At 40.0% G+C, this 20658-nt stretch overlaps 1 protein-coding gene across 10 annotated transcripts in view; it reads left to right on the top strand.

Moving 5' to 3' along the window:
- Positions 1-20457, top strand: part of LOC141976374 (leucine-rich repeat and fibronectin type III domain-containing protein 1-like protein) — a 235524-nt gene extending 215067 nt beyond the window's left edge. For 6 of the 10 annotated variants that reach the window (XM_074937339.1, XM_074937334.1, XM_074937336.1 and 3 more), the window contains one exon: positions 18309-20457. In XM_074937339.1, the coding sequence (XP_074793440.1) occupies positions 18309-18822 (514 nt within the window). In that variant the 3' untranslated portion in view covers positions 18823-20457. The remainder of the gene's footprint in view (positions 1-18308) is intronic. The other 4 variants (XM_074937331.1, XM_074937333.1, XM_074937332.1 and 1 more) reach the window with 1 other exon arrangement.
- The last annotated feature ends 201 nt before the right edge of the window (positions 20458-20658 follow it).

The raw sequence follows: 20658 nt of genomic DNA, 5'->3' as shown, positions 1-20658 counted from the left end.
AACTGGGAGGAGTGGTAGATACGCTGGAGGGGAGGGATAGAATACAGAAGGACCTAGACAAATTGGAGGATTGGGCCAAAAGAAATCTGATGAGGTTCAATAAGGATAAGTGCAGGGTCCTGCACTTAGGATGGAAGAATCCAATGCACCGCTACAGACTAGGGACCGAATCGCTAGGCAGCAGTTCTGCGGAAAAGGACCTAGGGGTGACAGTGGACGAGAAGCTGGATATGAGTCAACAGTGTGCCCTTGTTGCCAAGAAGGCCAATGGCATTTTGGGATGTATAAGTAGGGGCATAGCGAGCAGATCGAGGGACGTGATCGTTCCCCTCTATTCGACACTGGTGAGACCTCATCTGGAGTACTGTGTCCAGTTTTGGGCCCCACACTACAAGAAGGATGTGGATAAATTGGAGAGAGTTCAGCGAAGGGCAACAAAAATGATTAGGGGTCTAGAGCACATGACTTATGAAGAGAGGGTGAGGGAGCTGGGATTGTTTAGTCTGCAGAAGAGAAGAATGAGGGGGGATTTGATAGCTGCTTTCAACTACCTGAAAGGGGGTTCCAAAGAGGATGGCTCTAGACTGTTCTCAATGGTAGCAGATGACAGAACGAGGAGTAATGGTTTCAAGTTGCAATGGGGGAGGTTTAGATTGGATATTAGGAAAAACTTTTTCACTAAGAGGGTGGTGAAACACTGGAATGCGTTACCTAGGGAGGTGGTAGAATCTCCTTCCTTAGAGGTTTTTAAGGTCAGGCTTGACAAAGCCCTGGCTGGGATGATTTAACTGGGAATTGGTCCTGCTTCAAGCAGGGGGTTGGACTAGATGACCTTCTGGGGTCCCTTCCAACCCTGATATTCTATGATTCTATGATTAGTTGCTGTTGTTCATTTTTTCTTCTTCAGTTTACTAAGTATCCCCCCCTTTTTTTTAAATCATCAACATTCTCTTTAACACTTACACTTTTTAACACTTGCACCGCCCCCAATTGTCTAGTCCCTTCCAAGCTCCAAGTGATTTTAGAGTCTGTGCAAAACTCCTTTTTGCTTCACATTCCTTTTCCCTAAATCACTCAGCTTCAGTTTTGCATTGTGAAACAGGACATTTTGCTCATTGTGACAAGCCAGTGTATTCTGCAGCTTTAAGCTTATCACTATGTCTTTTGTACTCACTTCCCCCCACCCTGAACCAGCCAATTCCAGTTAAAGATGAGTGAGTAGCCACACCAAAGATGGACACTAAGGCATAAATACGCAGGTGGCTGGAGCCAGCTATTGAGGAAACCATATTTTGCTATTGATGTTCAGTATGCAATCAGTTCTATGCTTAGTCGATTTTTTTTCTTCACTTATTTTTCTGAAATCGATTCTGAAAGTTCAGAATACACATCCCCATAACACTTTCCCCACTGGTGCATATTTCTGATAAATGAAAAAGAAAATGTGAGTTTCATTTCTGGCTCTACCACTAATTGTGTTGCCTCAGGCCAGTCACTTAACTTCTGTGTCTGTTTCCCCTTCTTTAAAATGGAGATTAGTAACCCTGACCTAGCTCCTGAGACAATGGGGAGTGTTATTTACTTAGTCAGATTACTGGCAGTCCATCACAAGGAAGACAGCGTATCAAAATGAAATATTCACTGTCACAATAGACAAGAGCAAACCCTTATTAAAAGAAATCAGTGAATAAGGTGCAGATAGTAATCTGTCAAGAACGTCAGTGCTTCACAGAAATGGATATCTTTAAGTGCAGCTAATACAAAGAGCCAATGAACTCATATGGCGGGCAGCTTCATACAGGCCCGCATACTGTAGTTTTTATTCTGCAAAACTCCTTACAGTGCAGATGATATTGTGAGGATATTATCATAGCTGTGTCTGCTGAGTGCACCTTCTACGTGTCAATGGCATCCTTTCAATTTAACCTGCATTTTCTCAGCAGTTCTAGCCCTGGTTGTAGGGATTTTCTGGGGGCATATGAAAAACCATGAATACACCTTGCCTTGCCATATTAAAATAGGAGTTTTAATATATAATTTCAAATTTTAGAGGATCGTGCTCATTGAAGGAGAGAGACCAGATTTAGAGACTGTTCAGGAGCCACATATTATATTTTATTTAAAATAAATTCCCTTGAGAATTTTAATGCAAATGTAACAAATTTTAATCTCTTTTGTTTATTGTGTCTTATGGTTACTTGTGTGTGTATACATATATCATGTGCTATACCTCCATATTAGGAGTTTCCAACCCTTGTGAAATTGTCATATTCCCTGTGTGTCAGCCCACCATCATCATGAGATTGCACCAGTTTTAGGAAATTAAAACTCTATTTCTATGTGGATAGTTTTCCAATTAATCTTCCATAACAGAATTTCTTTCCTGGGAGAAGGAATAAACTATTGTGTATTTAAATGTTCAGTGAGGGTGAAATTCACCTGTGTGCAAGGGGCCAGCTCATTTAAATCCCTCTTGTGTATAGTCTTTGTGCTGGCCTTCTGCAGAGGGCTAAATTTCATGCTGATTACATATTTGAATCTATCTGGATAAATGCATCATGTTTAATGGAATTGACTTCATTTAGGTTCTGTTTCAAAGACAACATATTTTATTCCAGCCTCCCCCCACCCCCAGCAAAAAAAGCTATAATACCAGCAAAAGTGCAGTATAATTGTGTCTACACCTGGGGCTTTTGCAGAACAGCTATGTCAGTCAGAGATCACACCTCTGACCAACGTAGCTATGTTGGCCTAACTGATGCAGTGATCTCTGCTTGAGTCTGCAAACAGCCTAAAACAATACCTCTAAGTGAACTGCCCCATGTATATTAATTGGTGATAACTGAGAAATTTAATAACGCCAGTTAATGGTGTTGCCATTTACTTTATTTCACTGCTGATCACAATACAGAGGAAAGAAAAGGTCCAATCAGATGATGAAGATCTGCATAGTGGGTGGTATCTCATTTTGGCAACACAGATCAGCAGAGTCCAGGAAGAATAACATCATTTGTATTTTTCCAGTCTGACCCCTGCTTTGTGTATACAGTATTATATATACAGGCACAAGATGAGATGTGTTGCGTATTTCTTATACACCCAGAACTTCTACTTACATCGCTGGGTGCACTAGGAATCCAGGATAAAGTCCAAAATAAGAGAGAAAGGGAGAGCAATTACAACCTTGCAAAATTGTCATGCATATCTACCAGCCCAGGCACACACAAGCTGTTCACCGCCCTCTACCATGATGATATAGAATAATGTGAAAACTAATTATATTTTACTTGCACATCAAAGTGATAATTGCTTATATTTACTGCATTATTATATGCAATTTCAGTGATGTTTTATTTTTCTTTTTTTTTCACTCTCATTTGTATTTAAAATATACACATGGTGAAAGCTAGCTTCCTATTGCCACATGCTTCTAAAGGGAGCAACATGGATTTACACTGAACATTGGTTAAAGGTGTTTGTTTTACTTGAGAGAGTTGCTTATAAATGTTTAACTGAATTTATTATTCATTTCCCAGGTATCATGTCTGCTTGATGCATTTTGTTGAGAATTTGCAACTCAGCTACTATGTTTAAAATGGCAGTTGCTAATGGTGCTCAGCAGGATAGGTGTAATTTGAGAGACAATTATAGACTAAAATTGTGAAACATAACAGTGGTGACATGAGTACTGTTTTCATTCATTAAGCAGAAGCAGGTCATAATTACTTCTCAGTTCATATATACCACCACTATGTATGCTATAATGGATACACACTGGTGTTTACGGATGCTGTATGTGTATAGGAGAAAAATTTTCAAATGTTTCTAAATCACTTAAGCACTTTTGACAGTTTTACCCTATATGTTATGTACATATTAAGCATTAAATGTTCTTCTGTTGGACTTCAAATTATATTTGCATAACTGTGCATGCAATCAAGTTATAGCTGAAGTCTCCAGTGGTTTAACATTTGGAAATACTTATTTATTATAGGAAATGCTCTAGTTCTCCAATTCTTTTACACTTAAAATGACTATTTTAATGGCATGATAAATCTCTCCACGCTCCAGAATACAGTACTTAGTGCACATTACAGTTGGTTTTGTATGGTTTCATCGGGGGGGGGAATCAATCACACTTTTCACTCACTGGTTCATTTATTTTCTGAGTCTCAGTGGTGTTCCTTTATAAGCAGGAAGGTAGATATTTTTCCCTTGAAGATTTATTGTATGATATTTCAAGCTAACGTTGCTTTTGTCTGTGTAGTATACAGTATATATATTTTTTTCTAGGCATTGATATTTTATGTAATGTCACTTCTCTGACAGTGAAACAAAGCATGTTACTATGTGGCTAAAAGTGAAATCATTTTCAGTGTAACATGTGGTTGTTTTTTAAGAATCAGCTTTCATTTTAATTAAAAATTCTTGCACACTTTGGACCTGATTCTCTGCTATCCTGCATCAGTTAGTTACACCAATGCATACCCTTTCTGCACTTTGCATTCCCTTCTGATTTGTCAGTGTTTCTCACCCACTTTCCATTGTTGTAAATGACTGAAGGAATTGCAGTGTGACATAGAAGTGACAGGTTGTGTAGTGTGACAGGTTGTGTCTTTTTCATGAAAACTACTAAATACATTTGGTTTTTTGTTAGAAACCAATTTATTTGGATTTAATACATAGAGGAACAATTAAATAACATATTTTTAAAAAGACTAGCACACGCATCTATTCACCTCCCTACTGTTATTTGTTAAATTGAAAATTGTGTGTTGTTTGCTATGTTTATGCTTTCTAATATATCATTTGGAGGCAAGCCAGTTGTTTGTTAGAGAAGAAAGGTTTGTAAATCCTGTAGCCTGAAGCCTAGTAGAGAAGGGAGGTAACTGAGTGAGAGCTCTGCTGACATCTGCTGGAGACCAAGGGGCAATGACTGAGAAAGGCTGTACCTTATTTAAATATCAACTGTGTTCTCCTCAATACCTCATTTCTCTATCATCTGTGTTCTCTGCTGTCACGTGCTGGGAAGCATGGAAGTCACCTGAGGGAAGCAGTGCCCTATTTACATATTTACAATTGTGGATAGTTCGGGGACATTGGGGTACAGCTTGGCTAAATTTTGTACTTGGGGCTGATATTTTGGAGCTGATCCTGTTGGGAATCACCTGGGCAATGGCTGGATGATGACTGGTTTCAGGATCACCCTGACAAACACTCGTGGTTGCCAAGGTTGGGTGGGAGGTGCTGGACAGAGTCAAGATTCAAGTTAAAAGAATTTGTGTGTTTTTTGGTTTATTGCAAGTATTATTTCTCATGGAATAGGGAGTCTGGTGGGTCTGTTAAATCACTGGACCCTTTTCAGCTGGAAGTAGTGAGGTGGGAGGTGTAGTTATCTTGTTTGGCTAGAGCTCAGCTGCAATTCCAATTATGTGGACAGTAAAACCAGAGCCTGGCACCAGTTCTGCTCACCTGGTAAGCAGTAAGTAGTGTAAAGCAGCAGCTGGGACCACCAGTAACTTCCAGCAGGAAAACAGCAGGTGGAGTAAACCAGCAGTGGGGCCCATCTCCAGGAGGAGAGTAGTGGACTGAGAGCAAATGTGTGCACTATGGTGGGAGCAGAGGCTTTTGCGGCATCAGTCTAAACTGCGCTGTAGACTCTGGTGAAGCCACCCTGTCCTACCTGCTGAAATAATTCTAGCAGGACAGGTGGTGAAGACCAGGATGCCTGTTTGTTTCAGGAATGAAGGCTGACATTTGCACACTGTTACAGATGCCTTCATCCAGGCAGCCTCTGTTAGCCTTTGGCGGAGAGTGAAAGAGGGGAACAACTGAACAAGAGCTCAAAAGCCCCAAAATTGGGATGCAAAAATTACAGCTAGAGGAACAAAGATTAAAAGAAAAGAGAGTAGGGGCTGAAAAGAACAGGTCAGGAAAGAGGCTCATATGTTTCAGTGGCCTTGGTACAAGACTCTCTTTTGTGGGGATGGGTGTGTGTTGGGGCGGGGGGAGTAATGTGAGTATTCCATCACGAGGGGAGGGACACCATCCAAATAAGTTTGGTGATCACTGATCTATGTGCAAAAACATGTAAACTAGTTTATAGGAGGGATCTGCAGATGTGGCAAGTGACGGTGTGCAGAAAAGGTGCAAAGGGCATTTGTTCAACTATATTCTTAAATCTTGTTTCTATGCTTTTCTCAGCACACTTTGAGAAAACTATGCTGTTTCCTCAGTCCTTTTACATGATTCCTCTTTAAGCTTCTGTTTCCTACCATGGCCACTAGCGTAGCCAGTAGGTGATGATGCTTTATTTGTATTAATCTGCTATGTGACTCAATGAAGTGTGGTGCTTGCTAAACCATTGTCCAATAGCAGCATTGTCCATTTCTTGTGTGAACCATGGGGTGATGTGTCAGGAATGGCTTGCCTCATGATTTAAGATAGCAGCAAGTACAGGTACCCAAAAGAAAAATTGCAGTAGCTCCTAATTTTTAATGTACAATATCTTTTCTCTGCTCTCAGTGGAACAGCACATTCCAAAATATGATGCTGTACCTCTGGTATAGGTCAGAAGAACTCAGTATTTATGTCATGGTGCAAGGAGCAAACGATTAATAGTTTATATGAATTTGACTTATGTTTGTAGTCCATTAGGAACTGGATCTCATATCGTCAAAGGCAATATCTTCCTAGACACTGAATTTACTCTCTCATATCCAGTGATCATCTAACTTTAATAAGCCACAGCTGCATGCTGTAAATTAGTAAATGAATCAATATTTAATAGTGATGTTTCTACATAGATAATTGAAATACTATATAGTGTGTTTAAAAGCTGGTAACGTAAACTTCCTTTCTGTTTTTATAGAGCAAACATAAAAATTAAAAATAGCAGTTCTCATCTATTATTAAGAAAGGGGTAATATACCATAGATTAAAGAGACGAACAGTCACTCCTGAGGAAGAGGTGACATATTGCCTGATCAATATAGCAAACATTATACTCATTTTATATCCACTGTATGAAAAGCAGTACAATATAGCTACAGTATGCATGCTCACAATTCTTTCACTATTTTTGTGCAATGCAGTGTACAGCTTCAGAGATTTGCTTATTTTAAAATCTGAACTTTGATTTAACTCAGTGAATTCTGTCAGCAATATTATACCTCTGTGCATCATTCAAGTCAGCTGTGAAATCCCTCCTATCTATAGACTTTGTGTGGTGAAGGCTGAGGGGCCCCCCAGCAGATGAAATTGAGGCAGGGAGTACCTGCATCACCACGTTTGACCAGAAGAAGGTGTGACAGGGTCGCCAGACCTGTAACAGTGAGATTTTCAAGCATTCAGAACTGGCTTGTCTCTATTGACTTGAGTGGGAGCAGAGTTAGGGTGAGGTTTTCAAAAGCGCTCAGTGTTGGCCTTAGTATTTTAAATCTCAAAAACAGTCCTAACAAACTCACAGAAAAGTAATGTATGCTCTCCCTGACACAGACTGTGAAATGATAAATGTTTTTTGTTGAGCAATAGCACACACACATTGAGGATCTTGTCATTCCTCTTAGTGAAGCAGCAAAATGGCTGAACTGGTTTGGCAGATTCAGTAAAGTGATGGAATACAGACAGTGCCTCTCTGCTCACTGGAGAATTTAAGAAGAATGCCCCAAATAAAGTTGTTTTGATGTGAGGTTACTCAATGGAAGTTGCTGGATTTACAGCCTTGGAGCATGTGTCCTTTCCCACAGAACAGGTATAGCCTAGGCAGCAGCAGCTTCCCTATGTTGATCCATTAGTGAGATGAGAGGTACGATTTTTTTGCGTGGCTGGTTCAGTCCTTGGCATCTCTACTTAGACTGGCAATCAGAGGACTATTTAATGTCAGTTGTAGTGTTGGGTTATGATACCATAGAAGCAAGTGGCAACCATAAACAGCATTCTTGCTTGTCAGATTTTATCCTAATAGTATACATAATGCCACTGGAATCTTAGGCTATTTTTTTATAAATTGTAGTCTACATAAAGTTATTCTAAATCACAGTCTTCACACTCACTGTTTATAGACTTTTGTAACTTAAGTCATTCTGCAACTGTCACATCATGATAGAGATTTCTGACTTTTAGTTGTGCAAATGATCCACATCCAAGACTTGTCTATCTACAAATGACTTTGTGTTGGCAAGCGAATGTTGTATTGTTTCTGTCTCAAAGACCAGATAAGATTTTCCTTCATTTAACCTTCAGTGTTGCTGGGAATAGGATGACACCCTTCAAAAGGGCAGTCAATGTGGGTTATTTGGGTTCTTCTCTTTGCTCATGTAGAGGGGTTTTGGTTCAGAAGAAAGCAGCTACTATGAAAATCAGTGTCATTCTTAGCTCTTAGTGTTTCAGATTTTAACTCAGTTAAGTTTAGGAATATCATAGAATCATAGAATATCAGGGCTGGAAGGGACCTCAGGAGGTCATCTAGTCCAACCCCCTGCTCAAAGCAGGACCGATCCCCGACTAAATCATCCCAGCCAGGGCTTTGTCATGCCTGACCTTAAAAACCTCTAAGGAAGGAGATTCCACCACCTTCCTAGGTAACCCATTCCAGTGCTTCACCACCTTCCTAGTGAAAAAGGTTTTCCTAATATCCAACCTAAACCCTCCCCCACTGCAACTTGAGACCATTATTCCTTGTTCTGTCATCTGCTACCACTGAGAACAATCTAGCTCCATCCTCTTTGGAACCCCCTTCCAGGTAGTTGAAAGCAGCTATCAAATCCCCCCTCATTCTTCTCTTCTGCAGACTAAATAATCCCAGTTCCCGAAGCCTCTCCTCATAAATCATGTGCTCCAGCTCCCTAATCATTTTTGTTGCCCTCCACTGGACTCTTCCAATTTTTCCACATCCTTCTTGTAGTGTGGGGCCCAAAACTGGACACAGTACTCCAGATGAGGCCTCACCAATGTCGAATAGAGGGGAATGATCACATCCCTTGATCTGCTGGCAATGCCCCTACTTATACATCCCAAAATGCCATTGGCCTTCTTGGCAACCAGGGCACACTGTTGACTCATATCCAGCTTCTCGTCCACTGTAACCCCTAGGTCCTTTTCTGCAGAACTGCTGCCTAGCCACTCAGTCCCTAGTCTGTAGCAGTGCATGGGATTCTTCCATCCTAAGTGCAGGACTCTGCACTTGTCCTTGTTGAACCGCATCAGATTTCTTATGGCCCAGTCCTCTAATTTGTCTAGGTCTCTCTGTATCCTATCCCTACCCTCCACCGTATCTACCACTCCTCCCAGTTTAGTGTCATCTGCAAATTTGCTGAGGATGCAATCCACGTCATCCTCCAGATCGTTAATGAAGATATTGAACAAAACCGGCCCCAGGACTGACCCTTAGGGCACTCTGCTTGAGACGAGCTGCCAACTAGACATGGAACCATTGATCACTACCCGTTGAGCCCGATGATCTAGCCAGCTTTCTATCCACCTTGTATTCCATTCATCCAGCCCATACTACTTTAACTTGCTGGCAAGAATACTGTGGGAGACCGTGTTAAAAGCTTTGCTGAAGTCAAGGAATAACACGTCCATTGCTTTCCCCTCATCCCCAGAGCCAGTTATCTCATCATAGAAGGCAGTTAGGTTAGTCAGGCATGACTTGCCCTTGGCGAATCCATGCTGACTGTTCCTGATCACTTTCCTCTCCTCAAAGTGCTTCAAAATTGATTCCTTGAGGACCTGCTCCATGATTTTTCCAGGGACTGAGGTGAGGCTGACTGGCCTGTAGTTCCCTGGATCCTCCTCCTTCCCTTTTTTAAAGATGGGCACTACATTAGCCTTTTTCCAGTCATCCAGGACCTCCCCCAATCGCCATGAGTTTTCAAAGATAATGGCCAATGGCTCTGCACTCACATCAGCCAACTCCTTTAGCACCTTCGGATGCAGTGCATCCGGCCCCATGGGCTAGTGCCAGTCCAGCTTTTCTAAATAGTCCTGAACCACTTTTTTCTCCACACAGGGCTGGTCACCTCCTCCCCATACTGTGCTTCCCAGTTCTGCAATCTGGTTTTCTTCTTATATTGGACCCTGTATTCTGTTTCTAGGGAAAATATATAGGGTAGGTTCGCCACACAGTTACGTAGGAGTCCAGATAAATGACTGGTTTCCATAATCCCTTGCAGTTTCTTAGGTGCCTAAATCCAGCATTTAAGGCACCAACGCGTAGCATTTACAAAACTCACTCAGCTCCCACCTGACCGTTTTGGCACTTAAGTATCCTTCAGTGGGCATGTGCAAAACCCCTAGGTCTTGACACCACCGAGCAGATTGGGGTGCTAGCTCGTGCCTAAGCCATGGTTGGATTCTCACACCAGGTGTTGCTGTGTGACCTGTATATGAGCAGATGGGTAATTTGGGGGCCAGCAAGCATGCTTGTGTGCCCTAATAGTCCAGTGGTGAGATCACGCACCTGGGCTGTGGGAGACCAAGATTTTAATCCCCACTCTGTCCGATTTGTAGCACGGACTTGAACCCAGGTCTTCTGTATCCCAGTTGAGTGCCTTAATCATAAGGATATTGTGGTGGGGGGGTGTCTCTCCTGTGGAAGCTGTTACATTTTGTATAAGTAATGAACTAGTAATTGAAGCAGGGGCTCTTCCACATCTCATCAATCTCTTGATTTTTTTTCTCTACCTCTGTCCCAGTGAATATATAATAACTTAATACAAAGTGAAACAGCTTCAGCCAGCGAGACTGAGAAAGACTGTCGAGAATACTCAATAAGCTTGGTGGTTAGGGTACTCACATAGGCGGTTGGAGAGGAGGGTTCAAATCACCGCTTCAAATCAGGCAGAGTAGGGATTTGAAAACAGGTCTCCCACACTAATAGGGTTGGGGTCTCTGTCTCACTCTTGTTTGTCATGAGAAAGAGCTGACTTGGCTTAGGTGCCCAACTCCAGGAGAGGTTTCTTGGCTGTGAATCCTAAGTGGAGATAGGTGCCTCTCCCTTTGGATGGCCCACTGGCTGTCTTAGGTGGCTCTCTGCTCAGCTTGCTGGCTTCTTAGGCCTTCTGCGTTCCCTTTCTTTGATGACCAGGCTCCTCGTGTAATGGATGAGGAACCTGGGTGCCTAATTCAGAGGCTGAGGGTTCCACTCAGTGGCAGGGCACCTAGGAGCCTAGGAATTGCAGTGTTCAGCAACACCTTAGTCCTTTACTGGGTCTAGCCCTAGTGTGCTTTTCCACTGTTTCTACCTTATCCTGAAAAGCCTTATTTTCCTATAGGGAACTGTGTGCGGCATTAAACGGGTGACTGTACTTACTAATGTGCACTTCTCAAATTGCATCACTAATTTCGCTATTCTCATTCCCTATTATGGGTTATTTATTCATGCAACTACTTAGTTCATCTTTGTGTCATGGCACTGTTTGCTTCTCTAACTTCCGCTCATTCTACCCATGTGTCGTTCTTTCTGATTTAGATAGTGGACAGCAACCTTTCCATTACAGAGAGAGAGCATTCAAACCTAATATCCTAAAATCCTGTTTCCTAGCTGCCTAAGATGTTCAGGCTTTTTTGGAGAAGAAAGTCCCAATGGGTGCTTTTGTTCTGTAGTCCTTGGGATTTTTTATTTAACTGTAATGAATAAGGATCAAACACTGCAATTCTTCTATTGAAGAACACAGCACAATTTAAGGAAGTTTTATTTTCAGCCATAGTAACATCCAGACCAGGGGAACTCTTCTGAATTGCCGCCAGCAGCCCCAGCACAGTAACAGTCTAAGATATAATGTTGTTAAGAACTGTCCATTTCTTTTGCACATACCCTTGATCGTATTCAGATTTCTTCCATGAAGGGAGAAATGTACCTTCTATATCAGTTGGTGTTCAACCAGTTTCACTTACTGAATAAATGGGTATGCTCAGAGGGTTGTGACCATTTGCTGGTGAAAGAAACCCATATCCTTTGTGGATGATTAAAACTAGTGGGGAAACACAGGGCCAGTTATTGATTAGGCTTGTTAATGTTTCCTTTCAGTATGGTACAGTACCTGTATGGTTAAACAAGCAGTGATTATGCTCTCGCTCAAGAAACCATCTTTAGACATAACCTTGCCAATTAGTGCCTTGCCATTGATCCTCCCATTTCCAAAAGAGGTGATGGAGGGAGTGCCGTTGTGATTATTGAATGTAAAAAATTTCCCCAATTGTAACCTCAAATGTCAAAAGTATGTGTGCAAGTTCATAAAACGTCACACTAAACTATCAAATAGGAAAATAGGTCAAGTTGTTTTCAATAAATGAATGTGATGAACAAGTGCAAGAGAACCAGACAGAGAAACCGTATTAGCCCAAACAAAAAAGGGCCTACTGATATGATTCAAGGGCTGTTGAAATCATGCCTAGTAAAAACAGAAAATGTGGACCCAGAAGTAAATGGACCAAAATTGGTGTGGTGGAGATTAGGTCTAACTGGTAGACAAAATAAAGGGAGGAATGAACTATGCCACCCTCTTTTCTTCTTTTTGGGTTTCTTATAAAGACACTTAAAAAATAATCTGCCATTCTACCATGCATCCCAGGTCATCTCGTCTCATCTCATCTCATCTTCTCTGACACCAAGCTAGAAGGAGCAGACCAGACTAAAAGACTTTCTTCCTAAGAGGAAGGCCATGGTCTTGTTCGAATAACTTTGTTTTTCACTTTGTTATTTGTTTCACTTTGTTATTTGATAACTTTGTTATCAATGTGACATCCAGTTCTCAGCCCATCAGTGCGGATAGTTCAGTTCCTGGACTGCAAAGGTTTTCTTCCTTTTGTGTTGACATCCCATAACCCCCACCCCCTCTTCCTCCTATCCTGTGTCTTATTTTCTTGGATTTTAATTAAATCCTGAAATCAACTGCATTGCATCAGCACACCAAGATGAGATTACCACAATCCTGCCATGCCTAAGGAGAAAATTCACAATCAATTGACGTTCTTGACTGGAATGTGAACTAGGGTCCAAGCAACAGGTGCTGTGGTTGACCTGTCAGCCAACCTATCCATTCATGACTGACCAGCCAATCAGTATTGTAAACAAATCATCAGAAAAGCCATATATCCCCCTCCTTTTCTCCTGTCTCTCCTCCACCTTGTGTCTGCCTGCATGTTACAAACACAAGTGAATACCCTTTATACATCAGGACTGAGAGTAAAATTAACCTTTTCCTTTTTATCGAAGAAAGGTTGATCTGAAAATAAGAGACTGATATTTTGCCTCCAAAAGGAGAGACTTCAAAGATTTTCATTGTTTCTTCTGCATAATCACTGTTTTAAATGCTTGTTTTAATTTCTTGCTCTATCTTGTGACTGATTAATAAACTTTCAACTTTAAAATGAATGCTTCTGGGTGTTTGCGAAGAAATTGAGTAAACCAAGGCCTCTGTAGAACATGCCCTCCACACTCCCCAAACCTTTATAACACTGTTTAATGTTGGACAGTGAAAGAATTTATAACACCGTTAACTCTTCTGACCTTTGAGATCAATACAACAGTGCTTATGAACAGTTTATACATTTAGAGCCATGCTTGGATTCCTCTGATAGTGTACAACTTCAGAAAGAGCAATTCCTAATCAGACTGTAATTGGAGGGACAGTATGCTTTGTCTAAAAAGAAATGATTTATTCAACAGACTTGGAACTAAAATTAATAGTTTTGTCAATGTACAAGCAATAGCAAACTAATTTCCAACTACACTCTCATACAAGTGAAGGTAATAAGCAGTGAGGCTCAACAGGTAGTTAACATGACACAAAAATCATAAGCCCTCCTGAGGGATTAAAAAGAGAAGTAGCCCAGCAAAGTACTTATTCCCCAGAGGTATGATTATCTCATGCAAACACAGTCCTGCAGTTGCCTTATTGCTATTGTGAAATGTCTTTCATGTGAATTAATTATTTAAATAAATGACGTTGATCACTGAAAGCTTCTACTTTGAGATAGAATAATTCCACTCAGTGGTTGATATATTGGTCTTACCCCATTTAGAATTATGGTATGCCCTAAATCTAAATTCTTTTGTCACTCAAATTGTCAAGGATTATATGCCATTCATGTTACATTTTGCAACAAACCTATAACACAAAGTCTATGCTGCTTAAAATGTTAGCAGGTCAAACTAAAGTGAAAACAGACACCATCATTATGGAGCTGACATTTTGTCAAATATATTCTAAGTACTCAGATACCCTGGTGATGAGCACACAATACAGCTAGACTATGTCTGTGCACCACATCATAGCTGACTACAAGAACATGTTACCACTATTCATTCTTCTCTTTTCTAGCCATTGCTCTTTGTTATTCAAACAGGCCCACAATGCATTAAATACCTCCAATTATTATTATGATAAAACAATTGTAATAGCTTTTATCACAATCATTTATAAAATAAATTATTCAATTAACTGAATATCCAGTTGTCCATATATTAGATTACCCTAAAAATAAAGATAACAAGCCCAACTTTCTAGACACTGCAGTTCCAATCACCTCAGTGATCTCAACACCTTCAAGAAAAGGGGAGGAGACTCGTCAGGATTTTGTTCTGGCTTTCTAAGAAGCCAAGGTAGCAACTTTCCCTTGATGCATGTCCATAACTCCTTATCCTGGATGTTACACATGCACCCAAGGAACACTATGGCTCTTCTAGTTTATGGAGCTGGAAATGGTCTTCAAAAGAGCTGGCACATCTCAAATGTAGTATTAATTGTTGTTTATTTAACATTTGTATGTAGCGCCACAGGACATAAAAATGCCATTGTTTGGAAGTATCTGAAATTGTTTACTCCACATCTATTCATTTAATTACAAAGAATATAGATGTGCTTCATTGGCTGCTAAACACTCAATTTTTCTAATATGCTACTACTGTAAATAGCTTTTAACGCTAATTAGTCAAACTTTAACACCAACCCATTCACAATAATGGAGTACAAAAAGTTATAGGACAGAAGAAAAAAAGCAACATTAAAGACTACTTAATAAGCCAGATAGTACAAAGAGTTTGATTAATTAACTATGTTACTGTACCTGTAAATTCCTTAATTTATTTGCTAAAAATCTCTGTCCATGATGGGAGTGTTGGTAAAGGCTGAATTCTAATAGTTCTTGATGGCTGCTTTTAGCATAGTACTTCCTGTCTGTTTCTCTTGTTCTTTATGTGGTTTTCAAAATAACTTTATCAGAAAACTAGTGCATGTCAAAGACAGTTTATTTTGCTCTGCAATATGCTTACAGTTCTGTCAAAATGTCCAGGAAGTTTAGAATACGTCTGCATTCTGGATTATGCTTGAACACAGAATTTACTAGTATAGGAGAAGTATGACCCTCCAAGCTATAATCACCCCAGAAAGTCCCCAGAAGTCAATGGCAAGTGAAGATGCTTGTTGTCTTGTCATATTGAGCCCTACGTAGTGAGGCGGTGGAACTCAATGGTTACACTGATTTGCTGTTTTAGTGAACTAACACCTAAAAAAAGATAAATATCTAAAAACTTGCTGCTGGTGATTTTTCTCTTCCAGCTCAGGAGATATATAGTAATTTTAGCTGCAAAGATTTTCAAGGTAAACCAACTCTCTTCTTAATTACTGAGTTTTCTTTCTTTCTTTTTTCTTTTTTTTAAGACAGAGCTTGAATGTGCAGGTTTGTGTACATAAAATAATTTGCCGTGAGGCATACAACTTTTTCATGCTGTCCAGTGAAATGCATCAGTTAAGTAAATGTAAAATGCTGTAGCACGTTGGAAATAGCTAACAATTGACTGCTCACAAATACACGTTAATTTTAAGATCAGTAGAGAAGTAATTAGAGAACTAAGTAAGTAGAGAACTAATTAGTTTATGAAATCACTGGTACCAAATAAGTGAAACCTAACTGAGAGGGGGAGTGGTTTTTTGCTCCCTCTATTTAAATCTCTGTTTTGGTTTGTTTTTTGTTTAAAATCTACTTAACTCAACAGCCTAACTAACACCAAAAAAAAAGGAAGAAAAGATCTCTTTGCAAAGGGGCAACACACACCTTTGCCACTTAAATCAAAGAAACTTCCTAGTCCACTTCTGTAGGTCCTCTGAGGCGATCTCCCACCAAAACAAGAGACACAAAACTTGATATTCCTTACATTTCTAAGGTTACAAAGTAACCCTTGCATGCTTTATACATCAAAAAGTAACAAAAAAGGGGAAATATCCAGAGGATTGTTTTTCCTTTGTAGGTCCCTTATGATTTTAATAGGTTGGTGATCTCTAAATATATCTGGACACAGACAGTAACAGCATACTTCATGCTGCTCAAAATAATATAAACACAAAGAAAAATAATTAATAAACACTTCCCCCAATTTTCAGACAGCTCTACTGACTACAGTTTCTGATATTAGGTGGAAACTATATTAAGTTTCCTTACAGGTCTGATTATGCAATGGTGTATGCTGGATTCTCATTAGCCTTCCAATTTGTCACCGGGGCAGCAGTTTATTTAATTTTACAGAAAACAGTATTAACTGCAAAAAAAAAAATACAGCAGATGTACACTTTTTTATGTAGTGATTAAATTATAGAAGTTATAACAATGTAACTGAAATTATAGCAGTTGCAGACTTGTATGCAGATGTTCTAATTGGGCTGAATGGGGATGATCCTTCTAATTTTCAAAGCTGAGCATGTTTAGACTAGTCCACAATTGGCTGGTGACCACATAGGAATAGCCTTTGTTTTATGCTGCTTGTTTCTTTATAAATGCTGATCTTAACTGTGTGTGTGTGTGTGTGTGTGTGTGTGTGTGTGTGTGTGTGTGCGCACGCATGCACGTGTGTGCAAGAGCAGAGGGTGAGGGCTCCGGCTGGGGGTGTGGGCCAGGGATGAGGGGTTTAGGGTGCAGGAGGGTGCTCCGGAGCTACGGTGGGGAGAGAGGACTACCTGCAGCTCTCTCTCCCCGCAGCAGCATCTGGCCTGGGGGAGAGAGGTGCCCCTCCCCTGGCCATGGCAGGTCCAGGCCGGGGGAGGGGCGTCCCAGCTGCGGCAGGTATGGAAGTGGGTTCAGGCTGAGGGAGGGGCTCCTTGGCTGTGGCAGGTCCCAGCTGGGCTGGTTCCCTGAGTGCTTGCGGGGCGCTAAATCAGCTGCTGCGCGGCCGTGCAGCTTACAGGGAACTTGTGTGTGTGTGTGTAAAAATATTTTTAGATACATTACTGAGATAAATTCTCAGTTGGTGTAAATTAGTGTAGCTTAATTGATTTCTGTGGAAGTGTCCTAGTTTACAGTAGCTGAGAAAGTATATGTTCATAGCCTAGAGGTAGTTGACTTGCAGTTTGAGATCTGGATTGGATTCGTGCTTCCATTAGCTCACTCCCTGGCACTTCAATGATACAACATGTAGTAGAGTTATACTATCATGCTTTGTGGTCATGTCAGATTTCAAACAGTAAGCAAGACTGATCAGTACTTGGAGGAGAGACGTCAAGAATAGAGATGTTCATAGAACATGCTCATCTGTTATGCATTAGGTGGCTGCTTTTATTTTCTCTGTTTTGGCAAGTCTCTTCCAGTTCAGGTTGCACTTCTTTCATATCTTTAAAAAGAACTACTTGTGGCACCTTAGAGACTAACCAATTTATTTGAGCATGCGCTTTCGTGAGCTACAGCTCACTTCATCGGATGCTGTAGCTCACGAAAGCTCATGCTCAAATAAATTGGTTAGTCTCTAAGGTGCCACAAGTACTCCTTTTCTTTTTGCGAATACAGACTAACACGGCTGTTACTCTGAAACCTTTAAAAAGAACGAGGAGTACTTGTGGCACCTTAGAGACTAATAAATTTGTTAGTCTCTAAGGTGCCACAAATACTCCTCGTTCTTTTTGCTGATACAGATTAACACGGCTACCACTCTGAAACCTGTCCACATCTTTACTTATTCTTTCTTTTTTTGAAAAAGGGAAATTATATTTAAAGTTCACTGTAAAGTATCATTCAGGTTAAGATTGCACTACTGTGGACAATTGCTATGCACCAGAACTCTACAAGTGTGCATCACAGGAAATGTAGTTACTTATATGCAATAATAACAAACTCTACACAGGTGCAAATTCCTTGTGCTATTTACTCTGTAGTATTTCTCAAGTAATGGGGGAGAGCATGTATTGTGCAATAGAAGACGAAGGGGGAAGAAGTAAAGTTACTCTGTGGACCATAGCTTTGAAATTCTTGACTAGGCAAAGCATTTTTCCATGGTGCACTGCATTTCAGGCATTTATTTTACCCATTTTGCCTTCTAGGATGATCCCGGCCATTAGCAAATCCTTCTTCCTGACTGATCTGGTTGCAGGACGTGAGTATGATCTTTGTGTTCTCGCTGTTTATGATGATGGATTGACATCTCTAACTGCAACCAAGGTGATTGGGTGTGTGCAGTTCACTACACAGGAAGAATATAAGCAGTGCCGCTCTCTTCATGCCCAGTTTCTTGGAGGAACCATGATCATCATTATTGGTGGAATAATTGTGGCTTCCGTTCTTGTTTTCATCTTCATTCTTCTCATGAAATATAAAGTCTACAACAATCACCACAAAAATAAAAATACTAAAGTTAATAATGTCTGCTCTCAGACCAATGGTAGTCAGAGTGGGTCAATGGCTCGTTCTGCTTCCAAACTCACAGAGAGACGGGAAAGTTTGCATCAGGAATGCTCAGGAACTTCCATCAAAGGCAAAACTGTTGTAGATTTGGATTGTGAAAGAGTGACTCTTACTGACACAACCTTTTTAACAACTGAAGCGTTATCTCAATAGCAATGTGACAAAGCAGGATACACCACATGAGCCAAGGTGGTATCGCTTAAAACATTTTAATGCGAGTGGTTGTATTTTAAGCTTCACTACTATTGTCTATTTTTAAGATCAGATGGTTTAAAAAATATTTTTTTAATCTGTAAAACAGTTCCTGCATTCTTAAATATTTTTGTTTCAATATATTAAATATAAAGTGTGTGATTTACAAGATTTTTTTTTACTGTTTCTTTTATAGCTACACCTGTGGTATTGAATCAGAAGCATAACTATATTATGACTAGGTTTGTCTTTAGTAAAAATGCACTATTAATTCATTCAGTTACCAACAGGCAGCAAGACCAACTCTCAGGAACCTCAAACTTCTCTGATAGTAGGGTCATTTACCAGTTCAACTACCGAGCTGTTAATGAGCAATGAAATGTTATAAAGAGTTCTCAGCTTGTTAATCCTGAGACATTCATCAGTCTATGTGCACTGTACACGTCATCCACAAAAGAAAAAGCTAAAGGTTCCTCCGTGGACAAAATACTACTGCAAATAAGGAAAAGAAAATTGAAGGATTTTGACATCATCTCGCACTATTCATTGGTACGGAATTGCTGGCATATATTGTTTGCTTTGTAAAGGCTGGTATTATTCAAGACTGTGCCTTGAAGACCCTTCTCTTTCTTTTCAGTTAGATTTACCTCACCTTAGACAGGGAGGAGCTCCCACTTTTGTCCTTCCTAATTTAAGTCTTCAGAAAGCTACTTAAATTAGAAATGGTGTGTTGTGCACATCTTTTGCTACACTGGAAACTGTGTCCTAGTCTCCCACTCTCAAATTGTGTCAAGTGTCAACCAAGTTAATCTCTCTCTTTTTGGTATGTTTTTAGAGGGAGGACCCACGAGTTAAAGCTCCACTGCATCTTCAGATAACATTGATAACCAATCTCTTTATTTCTGTAGTACTGCATGAAGCGTAATGTAATTGGCCAAAGGATTAGCTATGTAAATGTTTATGTGCAATTCATTTTAACAATTCATATTTAATAATTAAATCTTTTTGTTTAAAGGCGTACTGTCAGGTCAAAATGAGTCCCCAAATTAGGTGTTTGTAATGACTTCCAACAAACCCTAAGAGCAATCCATGAGTTTAAATAAATTGTTGAATTAAACAACAGCATTCCTCTGCACTGTTCTAGCATGTGAATTTGAAGGCAAAATTACGGAAAAAAAAAGAAACCCTATATAAATAAAACTGACTAGTCTCTTTTTTGTTGTCCGAAAAGATGTGAAGGTAAGGAACAACAACAAGGAAGGAAATGACTTGAAAAGTAATAGGTTCATTTCCAAAACAAAACAGTTTAAATCTTTAAGAGGACTGCGTGATAATGTAAAAATAAAAGGAAATCCTTATTCTAACAGTTTTGCTTTAAACAACCAGCAATATTTCTCTGGCTGGATCTGAAAACATGGGACAGGCAAAGATATACACTGGACAGTTAAAAGCTGTATTATTATTGCACAACATTAAAGTAATATATTTTATTTAATCATTACACTAAAGTAATAAATATAATTGTTCAAAAACTAAATTTTTCACAGTCTTGTTAATTGCCACAGAATCAGGACTTTCTATAATCTCCTGTAGACAGAGTTTTTATGGTATGGCCCAGATACTGACTTGACTCCCTAACTGAAATTAAACTGGTTTCAGAGTAGCAGCCGTGTTAGTCTGTATTCGCAAAAGAAAAGGAGGACTGGTGGCACCTTAGAGACTAACCTATTTATTTGAGCATAACACAAACATTTTAATGGGTCCATTTTTAGGCTTATTAGTCACAGTGAGCTGGAA

This window comes from Natator depressus, chromosome 23 (assembly GCF_965152275.1).
Source record: "Natator depressus isolate rNatDep1 chromosome 23, rNatDep2.hap1, whole genome shotgun sequence".
NCBI classification, from domain to species: Eukaryota; Metazoa; Chordata; order Testudines; family Cheloniidae; genus Natator; species Natator depressus.
The sequence above is the reverse complement of the archived record's forward strand: the minus strand, read 5'-3'. Positions and strand labels throughout refer to the sequence as shown.